The sequence below is a fragment of the Mastigoproctus giganteus genome, chromosome 6 (assembly GCF_048544385.1).
Source record: "Mastigoproctus giganteus isolate SK-2022 chromosome 6, ASM4854438v1, whole genome shotgun sequence".
Lineage (NCBI taxonomy): Eukaryota > Metazoa > Arthropoda > Arachnida > Uropygi > Thelyphonidae > Mastigoproctus > Mastigoproctus giganteus.
In genome coordinates, this window is record NC_143580.1 from 225,761,257 (window position 1) to 225,781,082 (window position 19,826).

Sequence of the window (19,826 nt, forward strand, 5' to 3'; positions counted from 1 at the left end):
AATGTTTGCCAGATCACTCTAGTGCCTGTACCAAGAATCTGTAAATTTAACGAAGCATTAAATTTACAGATTCAATATTTCACTGTTATATCGTTTTTTTCCCTTTGTATAAAGATTGTGGTGTTATAAATTTATAATTACCCTATATTATATAATATAGTCAAAAAGTTCAAAACCTTCTATTTTAAACTTAATGTAAAACCTAATAAAGTAAATGTAGATGCAGCCACTCTCAAAATACTCCTTGAGTAATGTACTTTCGCCACCACTAGTACAATTTCTGGTAGCAGTTCTGTAACCATTCTGTCTGGATAGCACAGAGAGAATCTTGAGTTGAATTGATAACTTGTTCACTGCGGAAGTGATGGCCTCACATAAATGTTTCATGTTTGGGAAAAGAAAGAATATTGCATGGTGAGAGGTCAGGTTAATTAGTGGGGTTGAGTGTATGCAGTAGCATAGAAATAGTGTTTAATGGCCTCTTGTTGCATGAGAAATGAGCAATGTGTAGGTGACATTATGCAAGTTTCCAGGGTGCCTCCAGGGAAGCGAGCCAAGTTTTTTAGGCTCGCTTCCCTGGCATTAACTACCCACTCACTTGAAACGTTTCTGCCCCCAGAACATCTAGATAATATGTCCAGTTGGGGTAACAGATAAGAACTCCTGAGGTATGTGCAAGAGTTACTTTGACCAATATTATCAGATAAACGTGTGTCAGTATTACCCCCCCCCCCAACTAGCAGTTTCCTTGAACCTTTAAGGTATCCTGAATAATACTGGCAAAAACTTTTGCACCACCTTTGTTTAAGTGTATCCTGTCTCTACAAAACAAATTCCTTCTACCTACAAGTGTGGGCCATGCTGATAGAAATTTCTCCCCTAAAGTCTTGCAGAGTCCTCAAGTCTTGAGTTAATTCACAAGGCTTTTAACATATAATCCCTCCTATCGTGTCTGGGCAGAATTGTAGACACATAGACATTGTGGCCCAGCTCACGGCATTTCCTCAGCATGGTTCTGTATTTTTCCAACAAATCGTCAGATTGTGTACGTTTAATGTCATTAGTCCCCACATGAATAATAATATTCTCTTTACCCCCCTTAAAATCTGACAATCTGTTGGTGACATCATTAATAGTTGCTCCCGGCAGACATACCCTGGTTCTACTCCACCTATCCTTATTACAAAAAATATTCCCCGTTTCCCTGACAATGGAGTCTCCTAATAAAACAAAGTCCTTTTGAACCAGAGTAGTTTGCACTTGGTTTTTCTGTTTTGAGGCCCGAATCGGGTGTGCATCACTTGGTAGATTGCTGGAGTCTTGAGTCCCTGATGAGCTCCCAGATGCATTATTCTCGAGGGCAAGCGCCTGTTTTTTCAATGACTCAAATTGTTCTTCAGTGCACCAAATTGTAATTTAAGATCGGTGCACTCCTTACATCGATCACAAAGAAAATAATCCCCAGGTGAGGTATGATTAGTCACCAAGTCGACCTTGGAAAACATTCCACAGGTTCTGCAACGGATTAAATCATGACTCACTCGTAAATCGCCATCGGCTATTTCTGTGTGAGTCACGATACCGTGACGTGTTTAAGGCAGATCTCTTAACTACCATTATAAAATTATCTAAATGTCAATGAAAATTAACTTTAAAAAATTATATCTATAATATTATAAAAATCAAACTGTTACAGAAAAACCTATAACAAAATAATCTATAACAATATCTAAAACAATAACAATATCCTATAACAATATCTAAAACAATATCTAAATAAATCAAATATTTAAATGCAATAATTAACAGTAATCCAATCCACTTAACTGAGGAGCCCTGACGCGTCAGCTCACCTTGATCATACTGAATATAGCTTCTGATATGCTTTTGATTCAAAGATTCATTGTGACCATATATAACAGTTTATTCACACTGTTGATTAGCATGAATTAGTACAATGTTGAGCAAACATGGAAAGCACTGCTGTGCAGAACAAAATGTTGAGATGTAGTTAAGTAAATGGTGATAAAATAGTAATAAATATGTATGATGGATCAACTTTATACCACTATACAACAAATTATTACATTTGGTAATTTTAATTTTAGATAGTATAATTTAGGCTACATAAGCTATATAGTTTTGCTATCTGAGAGAGTAGTTTTTTTTCATTCATCTATTTTTTTTTTTACCATTACAGAAAAAATCCTTGCTAAACAAACACCAAAGTGTGAAAAATGTGGCTCAACTGTGAAACCGGGTAAGTTGAGTTTACTCCTTCTTAACATGGCAATAATAATTTAAGAAATTAAAAAAAAAATTCTGAGTTATAAATTCAGTATTGTATTTTTATCTCAGAATGGTGTTAAATGTCTATAATTGTTTAACAGTTTGGGAGGGGGGGGGGAGAATAAATACCATGAGAAGTAGTAAATGCTTTTACATTGTGAGTTAGTAAGGTAAATATTTGTAAATTTAAAATTGAAGGATGACCCTCAACAAGTGCCTGTCAGCATCCACATGTGTACAAGTTTTAAACTCAAGGCTAGTAACAGGTTGCAAAATTGCCTAGTCTCTGGATTTATCACAGGTTTTTATCTTTTTTACTCATTTGGCCCTTTCTCCATGTTTTTCGAGAAAATAATAACACTACAGTTTTGACATTGAATTTAAAACTTTTAAAATATTTGGAAATTTCTTCTTATTTTCATTCACAATTTTTTTTTTTTGTCACTGGCTGGTTAATGAATTGGCCATCAGATTTGCTAGTTTGTGTTCCATAATATATGTGGTATGCATAAGACATGTCTTGTTCTCTGTGTTACATGTAACATTTATTGGTTTTTTTGTGTGTTGCTAAGCTAATTAGCAATATTCTTCAGTAAAATACCAAAAGAAGCACGGCATAGCATTTAAGAAATATATGCAAGATTTTCGACATACTATAAAAGTTGGAAAGGCAACACATTTGTTATGTGTACTGTATGTAGCTGATTCTTCAGTTTCAAGTGATAGGAAATGTAATGTAATCAGACATTTCCAAACAAATAAACATAAGAACAATGAGCAGTGTATAGAAAGAATTGCTAAAATATGTGTAGCATTTCAAAGTGAAAACAATAGCATCATACTTGATAAATATTTTTAGTATCATTTATTATAGAACATAATCTTCTTCTGAGTTCTGCTAATCATGTAGGCACATTGTTCAGAAATATGTTTCCTGATAATGAAATAGCAAAAAAAATAAATAATATTAAAAATATGGATGTGCAAGAACAAAAAAAAAAGCAGGCATTAATAAAATTTAAAAGAAAGGAAGTGAAGAGGTAGTATTGGCTTTGAAAAATGTTCCATTTTCATTTTCTACAGATAGCAGTAATGAAAATTATTCCAAGCTATATGTGATATTTCATGCAATTTACTCTCAGGGCCACTTTTGAAAGGTGACTCTACAGGATACAATATTGGGCACCTTCTTCTGAACAATCTGAAAGCATTGGGATTCCTTAGAAAACTGTCTTGAACTTTGTTGATTATGCTTAAAATTTGTTGATAGGCTTAAAAACTGGAGTAGCAAGGATTTTAAAAATAAGGAAATCAGCATTTGGTATTGGCTATCCTTGTCATCTCATTAGTTGTGTGCTGAAAAGTGGACTGCATGCTCTCCTGTGAAAGTGGACAATTATTTGATAATGTCTACCACTTTCTAAAAAGAAGTGCTAAAAGGAAATATAGATTTAAACAGTTTCAGTTAATACATGCCACTGAAGTAAACAAAAAGTTTGAAGCATGTGTATACATTTTGTGGTTTTCAGGAAAGATTTAACTAGACTCAGTGGCAACCTCTGACAAATCTGTTTAAAGAAGAGGTTAAAAATGGGAAAAAAAAGCCATATGAACACTTTTCAAAATTATCAGCCTGAACATACAATAAGCACACCAGTTATGTAATTAAGTTTTGAAGGGATTTACAGTGTGAAATTTAATAAAATGATGACGTTTCATGGGCTCTTTGTTTGTTTTAAATTTACAGCTGCGTATAAAACTATGCTTTTGCTCTAACCATATACAGTAAACCCCCGCTATTCGCAATTTCGTGTATTCGAGGTCGCTGATTTAATATAAAATGAAACCTAAAAAAATGTGAATTTTAAAATGCCGTGAACATTTTCTGCCATAAAAAAACATGGGCATGGCTAAAATTATCTTTCCCGGTCAAAACAGTGCTCAGTGGGTGGGGGGGGAGAGGGGTGACAAAATGCCGAGCGTGGATGTTTCTCGCTAATCCTTGTTCAGTATGTGTTATGCGCTTGTCATGGAAGGTTTTGTCATTTGCTTTTAATTTATATTCTTATAAATTGAATAAATTTATCAATTTATAAATTGATATGCTTACAAAAGTGATAAATCTACCGTTTTGCAGTGTAAAACAGACTTTCGAGTGTATTAACGGAACAAAGTGACTTTATTGTGGACAAATTCTTTCTAACCCGTACAAAAATATGGCTACGAATAACAAGGGAAATGTGAAAAGATCAAAGAAAGTGATGACATTAGCAATTAAAATTGAGTTATTAGACAAAATTTCTAATGGTGAAAGTGTCTCCTCAGTGGCAAAACATTATAAAATTAATGAGTCAACGGTACAATCAATCAAGAAATCGGAAGAAAAAATCCGCCGTAGTGTCTGTGAAAACGTGCTAATTGCTTCAAAAATTTGCTCTGTAACTCGTGATGTTAAATTAGAAAAAATGGAAAAAGCTTTAAATCTGTGGATAGAAGACCGAACTCAAAATAAAATTCCGTTAAGTTCACTCATCATTCGTGAAAAGACAAAACTCCTTTATCAACACTTTAGCGAAACTGGTGTAGTACTGGTGGGATAAGTTTTTTAGCTAGCAAAGGCGCTGGATTGAAAGATTTGTTTGAAATTTCTAGTAAATATTACATTTAATATTAAATTGTTTCTTATTTTCATTTCGATGCCTTATGCTTGCATTTCACTATGTACTGTCTATGTACATATTATACATACATAGACAAAATTTTAGACTAGTTTTTCTTATATATTTCATACTTCGGAACGGAACCCCTTTATTACTATGGGAGCCATAACTCAGTATTCACATTTTTGGTATTCGCGGCATTTCTCAGGAATGTAACCCGGCGAATAGCGGGGGTTTACTGTATTAGTTTATAGTAAGTTAAAAATGACTGGGAATATACTAACAGTGTTGCCACCATGTAATTGTCATGTTTATGATGATTTATTGACTTATTATTATAAGAGGTACCACAATTCTAAGGTAACTTACAATTTTAGCACTGCACTGAAAATTTTCTTCATTTTAGTATTAAAGCTTGTATAAAGTGGTTCTGTGATAAAACTGTTTGGTTGCTTTTCTTTTCTAAGTTCAAATACATTTCTGGTTTCAGATATTGTGTTTTTTGGGGAACGCCTTCCTGAGAAATTCTTCAAATGTGTTGATCAGGTTTGTAAATTTCATGCATTATTCATCTATTATTTATGACTTTTAAATTACAATTATTAATATATATTAGCATTAACATTAGTGGAGGCATATGATGCAAGAAAGCAAGTGTATATAACATCAGCCAAAAAAAAAACCCTTCTCGTTTCACTCATCAATTCACTCCAAAAGTTTGTCTAATTCAGCCTTGAATTTAAGCTGTCAACTTCCACAACAACAGATGGAAGTTTGTTCCAGAAATCAACCCTATTGGCTAAAGGCAAATTTCTGCATATCTGTTCTAAAACTGTCTTTCCTCAATTTGAATTTATGCCCCCTCCAAAAGTTTCTCTAGATTCGGCCTTAAATTTATTTAAGCTGTCAATTTCCACAACAACAGATGGAAGTTTGTTCCAGCAATCAACCACCTGCTGAAGGCAAATTTCCACACAATCTGTCCTACAACTGTCTTTCCTTAATTTGAATTTATGTCTCCTCAGGTGTGGAATCTGAGCAAGAGGAAGAATCCCATCACAATTGAGCTTGCTCAAACCGTTTTATACTTGCTCAAGCTTTATACACCTCATTCAGATCACCTCGCAGGTTTGTCTCCAGACGCTGCAATTTGTAGAACTTAAACAGCAACCTTTGTTCCACTCACTAATCTTGTTGCCCTTCTCTCATTCCAGCAGCTCTACACCTTTCCTGAAATGAGGCCTTCAGACCTGTATGCAGTATTCAAGGTGTGGCCTGGCCATTGTCTTATATAAAGGGACAGTCACTTCCTTATCCCTGCTAGCAAACTTCCTGTATATCATTGACAAGACCCCATGAGCTCTTACATCCTGTCTGCACTGCTCAGAAAACTTCATATTTGACTGCACAATTATACCGAGATCTTTTTCATTCTTCACTACCCTGAGTTTAGTACCACATAGTTGGTATGTTACTCTGGGATTACTGCTGCTACCCATATGCAGTACTCTGCATTTGTCAATATTTAACTTCAATTACCACCTTTCAGCCCATCTGCCCAACTTTTCTAGATCCCGTTGCAGTAGTTTGCTGTCGTTACTGTCATTAACAACCCTGCCATCCTTTGTATCATCTGCACACTTTGACATTAAGCCTGATATACCTTCATCAGTGTCACTGATAAATATAGAAAACTACAATGGGCCCAACACCGAACCCTGGGGGACTCCACTAATAATATTAGTCCACGAAGAGCAGTGTCCATAGATTACCACACATTGTCTTCTCCCACTCAACCATCCCTTTATCCTCAGCAGCAACTGTCCCTTAATGCCACACTGCTCCAATTTGTACAGCAGTCTTCCATGTGCAACACTATCAAAAACTTTCCCGAAATCCAAGTATATGATATCAAAATTATTTTTTGCATCCAGTTCCTTTGTGACCACATTGTAGTATCCAATCAAATTGGTCAGGCAAGACTTCCCCTTAACAAACACATGCTGTGTCTGTACTATTAACTGCAGTCTTGTCTCGATGATCCCCCAATGCTTATTTAACCAGTGACTCCATAATTTTTCCCCAGAACAGAAGTTAAACTAACAGGTCTGTAATTACTCATGTCACCCTTTTAACCCTCTTTGTGAAAGGAGAGATACATTTGCGCATCTGCAATCGTGGGGACTGCCCTGAATCCAAGCATACTCTCAAAATTATTGTTAAGGGTTTGCTTACTTCTTTTGCCTCCTCCTTTAATATAACTGGATAGATCCCATCCACTCCAGGTGCTTTTCTTATGTTTAACTTCAACAATTTCTCCTCCACTTTGCTCACAGTTATTACGAAATCCTTTAGCTCCCTGTGAAAGTTTGATATATATTTTATGAGCATCACTTAGACCTTACTATTAGTTAGCATTGCTATTGGTCCTTATTAATCTCTATAATTTCAGCAGATTCCTCTATATTTCTCTCAAATGAGTCATGGCTCATTTGAACAAGTTTGAGCTATAGATGTAAAAATATTGTTTTAAAAATGTCTTTCAAAAGCAGTATCAAATTTTATAATGTGCATCTATATTAAAATTCTGTTCTAGTTTCATCCAAAAACCAGGAAACTCTGGAACAAAAAATTATTGTTACAGAGCATTTCCAATATTTTCAATTACTCGTGAATATTAGAAATCATCCTGGGATCAGGAGATAACCTCCCTACAAATTTTGGAGAGAAAAAATATTTTTTTTTACTTTGATTATTTAATGTTCCTGTAATTCTAAAGGGAAATTTTTATCACCTTGTAATGTGGAATATTGGTAAATCAGTTTCCAGTATTTATATACTCTTATTCCTCTGTCATTTTCTCAATCAGTATCTGTCTCCCTCCTCATACCCTCACTCCATAGAAGCCAGGAGCTTATGCTTTTTCCCAGTGTGTGTGTGTGGGGTGGGGGGGTAGGGATATACATTAAAAAAATTATAGGAATACATATACTTTTTTTCAATCATAACAGGAATCAATTTCCAGTATATCAGTTCTTGAAATTAATCTGTAAATATCTTCACACTATAAAAGGGACAAATCTCCCATTTAGAATTGTAGGTACTTTTTATGATCAAAGTACAGTGGCAAAGTAGAAAATGTAATTAAAAAGAAAAACTAATTAAGCATTCTTGACAAAGACTCAGTTTATTTATTTATTTTTTTAACAGGATTTTGCTGAATGTGATATGCTTTTAGTAATTGGTACATCGCTCACAGTAGAACCTTTTGCAGGTATTATAGACAAGTAAGTATAATTACTGGACATTCTTTACTGCAATTTAATCATGAAATAGCTCCATCATATCTACCACAGTTAATATGGTAGACTTAAAAAATTTGTATGAATTTGGTTTCCTAATTCATACAAATAATTCTTATAGACAATAAACTTTCTCATTCTATAAATGAATAGAGGGACACAAAAAAAAGTCAGTAGAAACTGTAATTTCAAAAAAAAAAGCAAAAGGTACTATTAGTTCTTTTTTTCTCACATGTTTCATTAGTTTCTTGAATGGCTTCACAAACAAGATGAATTTTGAACCAAGTAATCCATCATCATATTATTCTTAAAGGATACTGTGAGTTATGGCATTCACAGGTATTGTGAGTTACATATAATTTGGTTGGAGGATAGGGCTTTTATTGGTCTGAAGTAATAATATACAACCAGCATATCCAGAAACAGGTTGATTAGCAATAATTGTTATCAAGACTATTCTAATTTTGAAGATAAAGTTTATGTAACCTTTTATGCTTCGTTTAATAATCTTGTGAACTTTGCATTTATATTATAATTTTTTCATTTCTTTCTTAAGAATTCTTTTTGGTGTGCAGTGACATTCTACAATTTCTACACTGTTCTTCACAACGAGTTTCCCTCTGTATATTTAAAATAAGTAACACTTCCCCATTAGAGAAAACTATTAAATAAGCAACAATAGTCCCCTCTAATGGGGAAGCATTACTTATTTGAAGTATTTAAAAGAGTAAGAGATTACCTCAATCTTTTGCCTGGAATGCTTCCAGTCCATGCTCTCCAAATGTAAATGAATAAAACAAATGGATAAAATGATTTTAACGAATTCTTTCACTCATAGAGACATAACCAATCTGATGCACAATGGATTCGAAAGCCGAGAACACACTCGTGATTTTCCTGATTTGATTTGATGTGTTTTGGGGTTGGGTTGGGGCTCTCAGCTTTTTATTCCGTTGTGCATTGGATTGGTCATGTCTCCATGAGTGAAAGAATTCATTAAATTCATTACATTTGGAGATCATTGACTGGACGCATTCTACACAAAAGATTGAGGTAATCTCTTACTCTTTTAAATATATTTTTACAATGTAGAAGTTATTGATCCTTGTAGCTCAGGGTTTTTACTAATCTTATTTGAAGTATAAAGAGGGCAACTAACTCCTTGTGAAGGACTTCACAGTATGAGATGTTACAATAATGATGCCAATGTACAAAATTTTGTCTAAAAAATTCAACTGTGTAATAATAATGCGAATGCACTAACTAATGTAATACAATTTTCTTACTTAATGGAGAAATAAACTTTTTGTTTGGTTTTTTTCAGTTTATTTTATAAATGTTTTAAAGTAATCTATTTTTCATTATGACATCGGGCTCTTCGGAACATAATTTACTGTTTGAAATTGTTATGATTATTAAAAATAATATTTGTTTATACAGTATTTTCAGATTTTTCATTTCAAATAAGTATATCAAATTTTAAATATGTTTAATCTGTATCTCACATAGCATCTCATACAATATCATTAATATTTTTAGTATATTTGTATTATTTCCTTTACTACAATTTTGAAATTATATTTTTAAAATCAAAATTTACACAATAAATGCTGATTGAGTAATTCACATACTACATACAAATTTGTACATCATATTTACTTTATTATTATTAATTTTTTTTTCTTGCAGTGTTGCGCCAGCGACACCTCGATTATTAATTAACAAGGAGAAACGTGGAAAGGTGTGTAGTTCTTGGTATTTATACTGTTCTGATTATCATACTTGGTAGATGAATGTAAAACTGTCAACCATATATTGGTCTGCCCATCTATATGCCTTTCTTTTCCTGATCCAGTATGAAATACTTTCTTTTTTAAAAGCTTCAGATTTTACATTGTTGATGCATTTGCAAAAATATCCAAATTCTGCTTATATCTCTTTTAGTTTTTCTCGTATGCTTCCCTTCCTTTCACCAGACTACAGCATCTTTAGTTTTTATATTGCTTTCTGTTGAAAATGGGTTAGTATCTTTCATTTTAAGAGATTTCCTAAAAAGGAAAAATATATATTTGTTAGAGTATCCTAAGACTTATGAGATAAACTGTAGTGCTGTGATGAAGCATTGATCAAACACAATTCTAGACATAGTAATGTATCCATTTTGTTGCTTACTGCATTGCAGTTATTAGAGATAAAAGTTGATGTGGGGAGGATACGACTTATTAGTGAACTATAACCTAAAAAATATGATACTAATGTCACTTTTGTCTTTATTTAATAGTATACAGGCGATTCCGGTTATTTGGGACACATCGGGACTAGTGCATTTTGGCCCGATTAAGTGGCTGCCTCAGTTATGTGAGGTTTCATATAAATAGTTAAAAATACAGTGGACTCCCTCTTTACAGTTGGTTCACTGTACAATCAAATCACGTTATGATGGACTCACCATAATAAAGTATCGTTCATTATACGATGTGTAGTTAGCACCGGTCATTGTGATCATGTTTGTGAATTGAATTTTAATTCTATTAAATAGTGATTCTAATTAGTGAAAATAGGAGGAATATTATCCACAGGCTATAAAAGTAAAAATATATTAAGCACAAATTTACCCTTTATTACCTTACCAATTAAAAAATTAAATGATACGTGATAATCGGAATAATTAATATGTACTGTAATATGTGCATACTAACTAGTTGACATTTCTGTTCACTGACATTTGTGGGTGGGAGTTAAAATTTAAAACAGTAAAAAGATAAGCAATCAATAACAAAGAACACGGCAACACAAATTGCAAGTAACACGATACATGCGAGTGAGAACGGAGTAACAAGTTACGAAGCTTTAAAAATAGGAATGAAGAGAAGATTCTGAAAATTTAAATTTTTTATATGATTGAATATTCAATGGAAGTGTAAACACATTTCACCATAATAACCCACAGAATTCCAGCTGTCGGTATTATCGCAAATTCAATAAGATTGAGTTTACTATCCATTTATGATAGATTGCACTAACATAAAAGCCCAGTAAACAGGTGACTGCTAATTGTTTTATGGTTGTGACCTCCAGAAATCCGACTGAACCATGAGGTACGGTCAGAGACAATCATAGGATAATCTCCAGTGCTGCGGCCTCCTGCTCTAATTAAACGGCATGTTGTCCCAATTAAGCGAAGTAAACCCTGGCTATTTTCTTGATTGAGTTCTGTTTTTTTCAGATTTGTCCCAAATAAATGGCGGCCCACCCCGATTAACCGGTGGCCCAAATAACCGGAATCCACTGTAATATTTTGGCTATTTTCTCTCTAGGTATGCTTTGAAACCGTTTTCAGAGATTTAGAAAAAAAGGACTTTCTGATATGCTTTAACTACTTTAGTACTAGAGAAAAATAAAGAGAAAGCTACATTAATGTTTGCTTGATAGCACAAAATCTTTGAAAGTAAAATTGTTTTGTGCATTAGTCTATTTTCTATCATCATAGCTTTGGTGAACTAAACACCTTCAAAATATCAATGAAAACTTAGGCATATTTTTATATGTATACACCTTAACTACTTCGGAGCACACTCACAATATAGATTTTTTTTATTTAATTAAATTATCATTAATTTTATATTGTCCAACTTCCTTCAAATCATTAAAAAATAGAAATAATTAAAGAATAACTAAATATAACCTCACCTGTATGTCTACTATTGTTTATTCCACATTGCTTCAAAACTACTTGCTGTCAAGATATTCATATAATTTCATTCACAAGACTTTAAAAGCCTCCCTCTGGTAAAAGTAAACCAGCAAACTGCAAAATTTCCAAAATCTAAATTAATGTCAAAAAGAACAAGTGATCAAAAATACATACTGGTCCAAAATGTAGCCTATACACAATACTGTGTACAGGTATGGAGGCCTCATTTTAGGAAGGATGTAAAGTTGCTAGAACGAGTGCAGAGAATGGCAGAAAGATTGGTGAGAGGAAACAAAGGGGTGCTCTTACCAAGAAAGGCTTGAGTTTTGCAAATTGCAGCACCTGGAGAGTAGGCACCTGCAAGGTGATCTGATCGAGGTGCATAAGGCCTTGAATGGGTTGAGCAAGCTAAATGCTGATGGCATTCTTCCTCTTCCTCAGATTAAGAACCTGAGGGGGCACAGATTCAAATTGAGGAAAGACAGTTGTAGAATAGATGTGCGGAAATTTGCCTTTAGCCAGCAGGTAGTTGATTGGTGGAACAGACTTCCATCTTTTGTTGTGAAAGTTGATTGCCTAAATAGATTTAAGGCTGAGTTGGACAGGCATTTGGATCATATGGAGGGGTGAAATGGAAGTGTTTTTTTTTTTTTTTTTTGGCTGATGCTGCATAAGCTTGCTTTCTTGCATTGTATGCCTCTGCTAATGCTAAAATTAAACTCTGAAATTATCAGACAGTTTATTTTAGACCAGAAATGATGTCATTAATATTACCATTTTATGAAACCTCAGATTAATGGCAATAAATGCTATGTTGTCCATTTTAGAAGGAATGACACCTTTTAAATACACTTCAGTTGTGGGAAGATTAATATCTTGGTTGAGGGTAAATTGTACTTTATCAGTCATTTTAGTGTAGTTGTAACAAAAGTTTAGGTATTAAACTCGGGGTATGTTATCCAATAATTTAAATGTGTTCTCATTTGTTTTGAACCATTTTACATCATTATACTTTGTTGGAGGAGTTTTGCACAGTTCTTTCTTTAATAGTTTTGTGTGCTAAAAAAAAAAAAAAAAAAAAAACCGATAAATTTCAATGTACGAACTATTACATGGCTTGGTCACATATAAATTGGTTTCTTCATATTGTTCATAATGCTTGTCGATACCTCTTATTTATTATTATTTTATTATTATTAGCTATATGGTGCAAGGAAGCCTGAGGCTTATGCTGCACCAGCCAAAAAAAAAAAAAAAAAAATCCCCGAGTTACCTGAGAGAGAGAGAGAGAGAGAGTCAAAAGGGAATCGCCAAGAAAGAGAAAAATTATGATATCCAGTTCAGGATCCTGGGTGTGCCAAGCCCATACTCACTGGATGTGAGCCCCTTAGCATTAATGTATTTAATTGCCATATTTTATTTTCATTTCCTTCTATTTTCCTTTCTTTTATTTAATTTTATTATGGAAATTTTTTTATATTTATTTCAGTGGAAATAATAAATTATCATAATAATTTATTATTTTCAATGTTCATTAAAGGATTCATGTGGATTTTTCCATCCACAAGCCATAGTAAATTAAGGGTTATATCCTGAATTTACTTAAGTTACATCTAAACATTTAAAATAATTACAGGTAATCCTCGTATAACATGGTGGTTAGGTTCCTATAAAATCTTGCATGGTGTGAAACCGTGTAATACGGGACTAAGAACCAGTACAAAAAGGGGTGGATTATGTTCCTAAAACTAACAAAAATACACCATTCTAGAATTCGTGTATCTTCTGCTCTCTTTAAAAAAATCAGTACTCTGGGTTTGTTTGCTTTTGCTTTATAGATCTTTGTAATTTCATTGTATGGAACTAAGCATTTTTGAAGCTCCCATTTGAACTTTGGTTTCCTTTCAGTCAAAGAATCTGCATTCAAAAGATAAGATTCCAATTGTTCGGCTAACTTTATGCCTTCCTCTACTTTTTAGCGTAAAATTTGGAAGTTCACAATTTTCATCTGCATTGCTATTGATGACTAAGACCATGTTGTTCTGTGTATATATTTTCTATAAATTGCATGTTTTGAGGTCAATTTTCTGTTTTGCGGGGTGAAAAACCTGAGTTTCCGGGAGAAAAACCATGCTACACTCGCTGTCAGTCACATTGTGAAAAAGACCTATAAAAATTCCTCCCATCATCAACAGGATTCGAACTCAGGTTCTTTCCACCCGGTGTGGGGGGGAGAATGGCAATCCTATGAACTGTACTACCCACGATGGCTTCAGTAGTTATATCATCAAAACTTTCCCTCCTACCGACGTATCAAGTTTTACTATCGCATCGATTCTGTTTTCTGCTGGTTCGACTATATTTCCTGAATGAACTAACTCTGGCCATACATTTTTCCAACACGCATTTAATGTTTACAGTTTTACTTCAAGTGATGAAGCTATGATAAAGGCGATACAGTCCACAATTGAAAAATGTTTCCATGCCTCCACTTCAATAGATTCAAAATCAATTTTTTTCTGAAATCTATTGTAATGATTTTCTGATGTAATGAGTTTTAAAAGTAGATGTAATGCCTTGATCTAATGGCTGAATTAAAGAAGTTGCGATAGGTAGCAGGAACATTAGTTCAACGTTTGGATGACTTAAATCTTGGATGGCCTGCCGCATTGATCTAATGGCTGAATTAAAGAAGTTGCGATAGGTAGCAGGAACATTAGTTCAACGTTTGGATGACTTAAATCTTGGATGGCCTGCCGCATTATCCAATAGTAATAAAACTTTGAAATCTAGATTTTCCCACAAGTTCAATAGCACAGAACCTAACACGGGTATTTCCTAATAATTACTTTTTTTTTTTCATAACTAGCGAGTCAACAGCAGGGATTCACAAAAGAGAATGAAAATGTTGAAAAATTACATTCAAAATAGAGGTTTCCCCCCGCACAAAACAAAAGTACTGTGTTATGCGAGGTTGTCGCAATTCTCTAACCGTGCTATATAAGTAACACATTGTAATTGCCGCAGTTTACCAATTGTGTTAGAGTGAAACTGTGTTGTAGAAGTACTGTGTTATACGGGGGTTGCCTGCACATATAAAATAAATCAAACAGACTTTTGGCCAGTTGTTAAATTTATTGATTCTTTTGGTTATTAGTGCTACTTTTATGACTCTGATTCAGTGTATATTTTATATTATGTTATGTTCCTGATTATTTTATGGGACTAAATTAAAAGTTAGTCAATTCATCTGACAATAAATGTTTCTCATGTCTCCTACGGTGTGAAGACCTCTCAGCTGGCATCAAACACACCTTATGTGAGATAATCAAAGGGTTCTTTATTGCCTGTGATCCAATCTCGGCCAACCAGTATGTTTCTGCTGCAAAGTTTAAAGTATTGAATCATTTACTTATGTACATTGAATCATTTAAAATTTTTTCTTGGCTATTTCATTTATTTTTAAACAGTTTTGGAAAAATCTAACTTATTCTTTTTTAAATTTATATTTCAGGGCAATGAACTGGCTCGAATGATGGGAATCTCAATGGGTTTTGATTTTGAATCAGATCTGAATGTTAGGTAATTATTTATTTTGATGTTTTGCTCTATATCTGCTGCATGACATAGATATAAGGAATTTCAATTGGACTTTAGCAAAACGTTCTCAGTATGAAAGTATTGAAGTAAATTAAATTCACTCGAGATACAGTTGTCCTTTTAGTGACTAATTTATAAGGAGTGAATGATACCAAAAAAAGTATATAAGTAATAGTTATCCATAAAATTTCTAGAAAAGTTTCTACTCTGAAAAATGATATGGCAAATATTTTCAGGCCACTCAAAAACTAATGCATTCAAATTTTTTTCTCTCTTGTGTGACATATATCAAGTGTAATGTTAGGTGAAAATTCAAATATTACTGTCAGTATCTTGTTAGTTTTCGATCGTTATGAGTGATGAGACGTGGTGTTTTCGGTACACCCCCTGCTGGTGCCTCCATAGCCAGGTGGGCGGGAGCAGCAGTGCATAGCACACACATCTTGATTAGACTGGGGTTCGAGCCTGTGACCACCAAATACGGAGGATGTGGAAAGGTCAGGGAATGATCACCGCATACCCCCGGAGCAATATGGACTTAGTTGCTAATGCTCCTAAAAACCGGCGCCTCCGTAGCCAGGTGGGAAGGAGCAGCAATGCATAGCACACGCTTCTTGATTAGACCGGGGTTCGAGCCCGTCGCCACCAAATATGGAGGATGCGGAAAGGTCAGGGAATGACCACCGCATATCCCGGAGCAATATGGCCTTAGTTGCTAATGCTCCTAAAAACCAAACAAACAAGCTCCTAAAAACCAAACAACAACAACCCCCGCAATGAAGTGACAAAGTGCACAGTGGAAGTTGGCGAACTCTCCCAAAAAGCTCATCAAGAAAGGTAAAAATCATTTTATTCACTTTCTACGATAGAAGAAAAACAAAGAATTTGTGCCCAGTGGCCAAAGTGTTACTGCTGCCTACTGTCTGGATGTTCTGAAATGTTTGTTGCAAAGAATCTGTCATGTTCAGCCTCATCTTGGAGATGATGGCAGTTAATTTTTCTTCTTGCATGACAGTGCACCAAGCCACAAGGTTCTCATTTTTTGAAGGTTTTTGGCTAGTAAAACAGTGAGTACTGTTGCACCTACCGTATTTATTAATCTTAGCTCCATGCAACTTTTTTTTGTTCTCGAAACGCATGGCACCACTGAAAGGCTGTTATTTTTATGATTTCGATGCCATTTAAAGAGCTGTGACAAGAACATTGAACAATATACCAGTCACAGCCTTCCACCAGTCATTCCAGTTGCTTCATGATCATTGCATGCAGTGTGTGAATGAGGGAGAAAGTTACTTTGAATAAGCCAAGGTCAGTTTATTCATACATAGGATCATTATCAAATTGTAACAGAGTGCTTAATGATTTTGTAATAACTGAGAGCAAAGTGGTGAAGAAATTGTTGAAGTTAAACATAAGAAAGGCACCTGGGGTGGATGGGATCTATCCAGTTATATTGAGGGAGGTGGCAAAGGAACTAAGCAAACCCTTAACCATAATTATGAGAGCATCCTTGGACTCAGGGGAAGTCCCCACGGACTGGAGATGTGCAAATATATCCCCAATTCACAAAGGGGGATCGAAGGGTGACATGAGTAATTACAGACCGGTTAGTTTAACTTCTCTTCTGGGTAAAATAATGGAGTCACTGGTTAAAGATGCATTGCAGGATCATCTAGACAAGACTGCAGCGATAATTCACACAGCATGCATTTGTTAAGGGAAAGCCTTGTCTGACAAATTTGATTGGATACTATGATGTGGTTACAAAGAAACTGGATGCAAAAAAAATAATTTTGATATCATATATTTGGATTTCAGGAAAACTTTTCACACTGTTGTGCATGGAAGACTACTGTACAAATTGGAGCAGAATGGTATTAAGGGTAAGTTGCTACAATTGATAAAAGGATGGTTGAGTGGGAGAAGACAGAGAGTGATAATCAATGGACACTGCTCTTCGTGGACTAATATTATTAGTGGAGTCCCACAGGGTTTGGTGTTGGGCCCACTGTTGTTTTGTATATTTATCAATGATATTGATGAAGGATATCAGGCTTAGTGTCGAAGTTTGCAGATGATACAAAGGTTGGCAGGCAGGGATGTTAATGACAGTAATGGCAGTGTGCTACTGCAACAGGATCTACAAAATTTTTGACAGATGGGCTGAGAAGTGGCAACTGTAGTTTAACATTGACAAATGCAAAGTACTGCATATGGGTAGAAGTAATCCCAGAGGAACATATCAACTGTGTGGTACTGGGAGTAATTGTGCAGTCAGATATGAAGTTTTCTGAGCAATGCAGACAGGCTGCAAGAGCAGATCATGGGGTTTTGTCAATGATATACAGAAATTTTGCTAGCAGGGATAAGGAGGTGATTATACCTTTGTATAAGGCAATGGTCAGGCCATGCCTTGAGTACTGCATACAGTCTGGAGACCTCATTTTAGGAAGGATGTAGATTTGCTTAGCATGTGCAGAGAAGCATGTGCTAGTTAATCGAAATAAAATCCTGCTTCAAATAATGCATAATTAAAGGTAAGGAATTTATGCTGTTTTTGCTCATGAATATAAGGATTTTGTGATGGCTCTTAGCCAGAAAAGTTTGCATCCCCACCTCCATAACATAAAATATTGGTTTGCTCTGTAAATGGATATGAGTAAATCAATGCACCTCAGAATGGAAAGTACATTAGCCACAAATTTGTAGTCTTGATATGGTGTGATTTGTTGAGCCTTGTCAACAGTTTGAATTGCACATGTTAATCATAATAACTCAAAACTAAATGTGACTGTGAACTCTTATTTCAGCCTACACAGTCCTTATTTGAGATATCAAATCTTGATTTGTGGGGTGAGGGCCTTTGCCTTTCCGAAATCTGCCTCAGTAAGTAGATTTTTGACAAAAATGAATAACTCAACTGCATACAGTAACTCTGAGCAGAGGTAAGCAGCCATATTAGATCAATAAGTTCATATATCAAACCTGCACTAACAACTTCTAATTAATACTCATTAAATTGTGAAAATTTTTAAAGCAGCATATCTATGGTACCATGATCAGACTCGACTTGTGCTTTTTACCACAGGTTTCTCTAGTTGATAGCTACTAATTATAGATGTATCACTGTTTAGGAATGCTCTCACTGCACAGGCACCATTGAATGGCCTTTCTTGAACTTGCTGATATCAGTTGCTTTTCCGACAGTAATACCACAGCTGTGCAGCTCTATTTAATCCAAGCACAGGTGCACATATTTCATTCGTAAGTTCAGACACTGCTTATGTCAAAGTGCTCCCTTGCTCCATTTTTGTAATCAGTAAAAATAATTTAAAATAGATCAGTTTTTGGTGTCATCCTGTGTTTTCAATGTATTATGAAAAATCCAATTAATTTTTTTTTTTAAATTCGAAACATACTTTTAAATATTTTTAAAAAACAAACTACCCACATGCCACTTTATTGACCTTGCAATTGCTCATTGAAGCATTGCATCGAATGACTCACACGAACAGGCATGGATTACACTTTGTGATTACCTGTCAACATTGTTGGCATTGTGCCAAAAATGATCATAATAAGTGTAGCACTTTTTTGATAGGTGTACTAAGCACTTAGGTTAAAGATAAGCTCATTTCTGTATATTACAGGTAGTGCTCGCATACCAGGTTATTGAATTATTTGATATTTTATACAGACCATGTAGATCAGTGCTACTCAAAGTGTGATCCACGGACCAGTGCCGGTCCATGAACTGTTTGTCACTGGTCCGCAGAGAATTTTTGCTGCCATGGTTAATTCAGTTTTGTAATTATTTAATTAAATTTTACTCTTTCTTTGCAGAGATGTTGCATGGATAGGATTATGTGATGATGGTTGCCAAGTGCTTGCCGATGCTTTAGGATGGGGAGTAAGCAAAATTTTTGTTTTAACATTATTTTAATTAGTTTCTCTCTCATTGAAAGAAATGGCTTAGTTAAAAACTTTGTTTTGCCCTAGAAAAAATAGTTTATCTTAAATCAAAAGTGCTAATTTATGTATACAGAAATCCTTCGTGTCATACCAGTACATTGAAAAATAGTCATATGAATTTTGACAATTTATTATAATTTGCTCTCTAGGAGACTGCTGCTTTGTAAACTGTGCACCACCAACATTGGTTGCAGTAACTTGTGTTCAGCAATTTTTGCTGATTAGTGAGTCCTTGCTGTTTGTCATGGCCATGTTCTAGAACCAGGACAAACAGCATAGTCAGTCAACTTCTATATGTGTTGACTTAAA

The 19,826-nt window shown here is 34.6% G+C and overlaps 1 protein-coding gene across 1 annotated transcript in view; it reads left to right on the plus strand.

Annotated features, from left to right (window-relative positions):
- Sirt2 (NAD-dependent protein deacylase sirtuin-2) overlaps positions 1-19,826 on the plus strand; it is a 67,830-nt gene that overhangs the window by 44,314 nt on the left and 3,690 nt on the right. The window contains exons 10-15 of the mRNA XM_090375729.1: positions 2,201-2,260; positions 5,440-5,495; positions 8,160-8,236; positions 9,941-9,992; positions 15,460-15,527; positions 19,389-19,455. Coding sequence (XP_090231855.1) covers positions 2,201-2,260; positions 5,440-5,495; positions 8,160-8,236; positions 9,941-9,992; positions 15,460-15,527; positions 19,389-19,455 — 380 coding nt within the window. The remainder of the gene's footprint in view (positions 1-2,200; positions 2,261-5,439; positions 5,496-8,159; positions 8,237-9,940; positions 9,993-15,459; positions 15,528-19,388; positions 19,456-19,826) is intronic.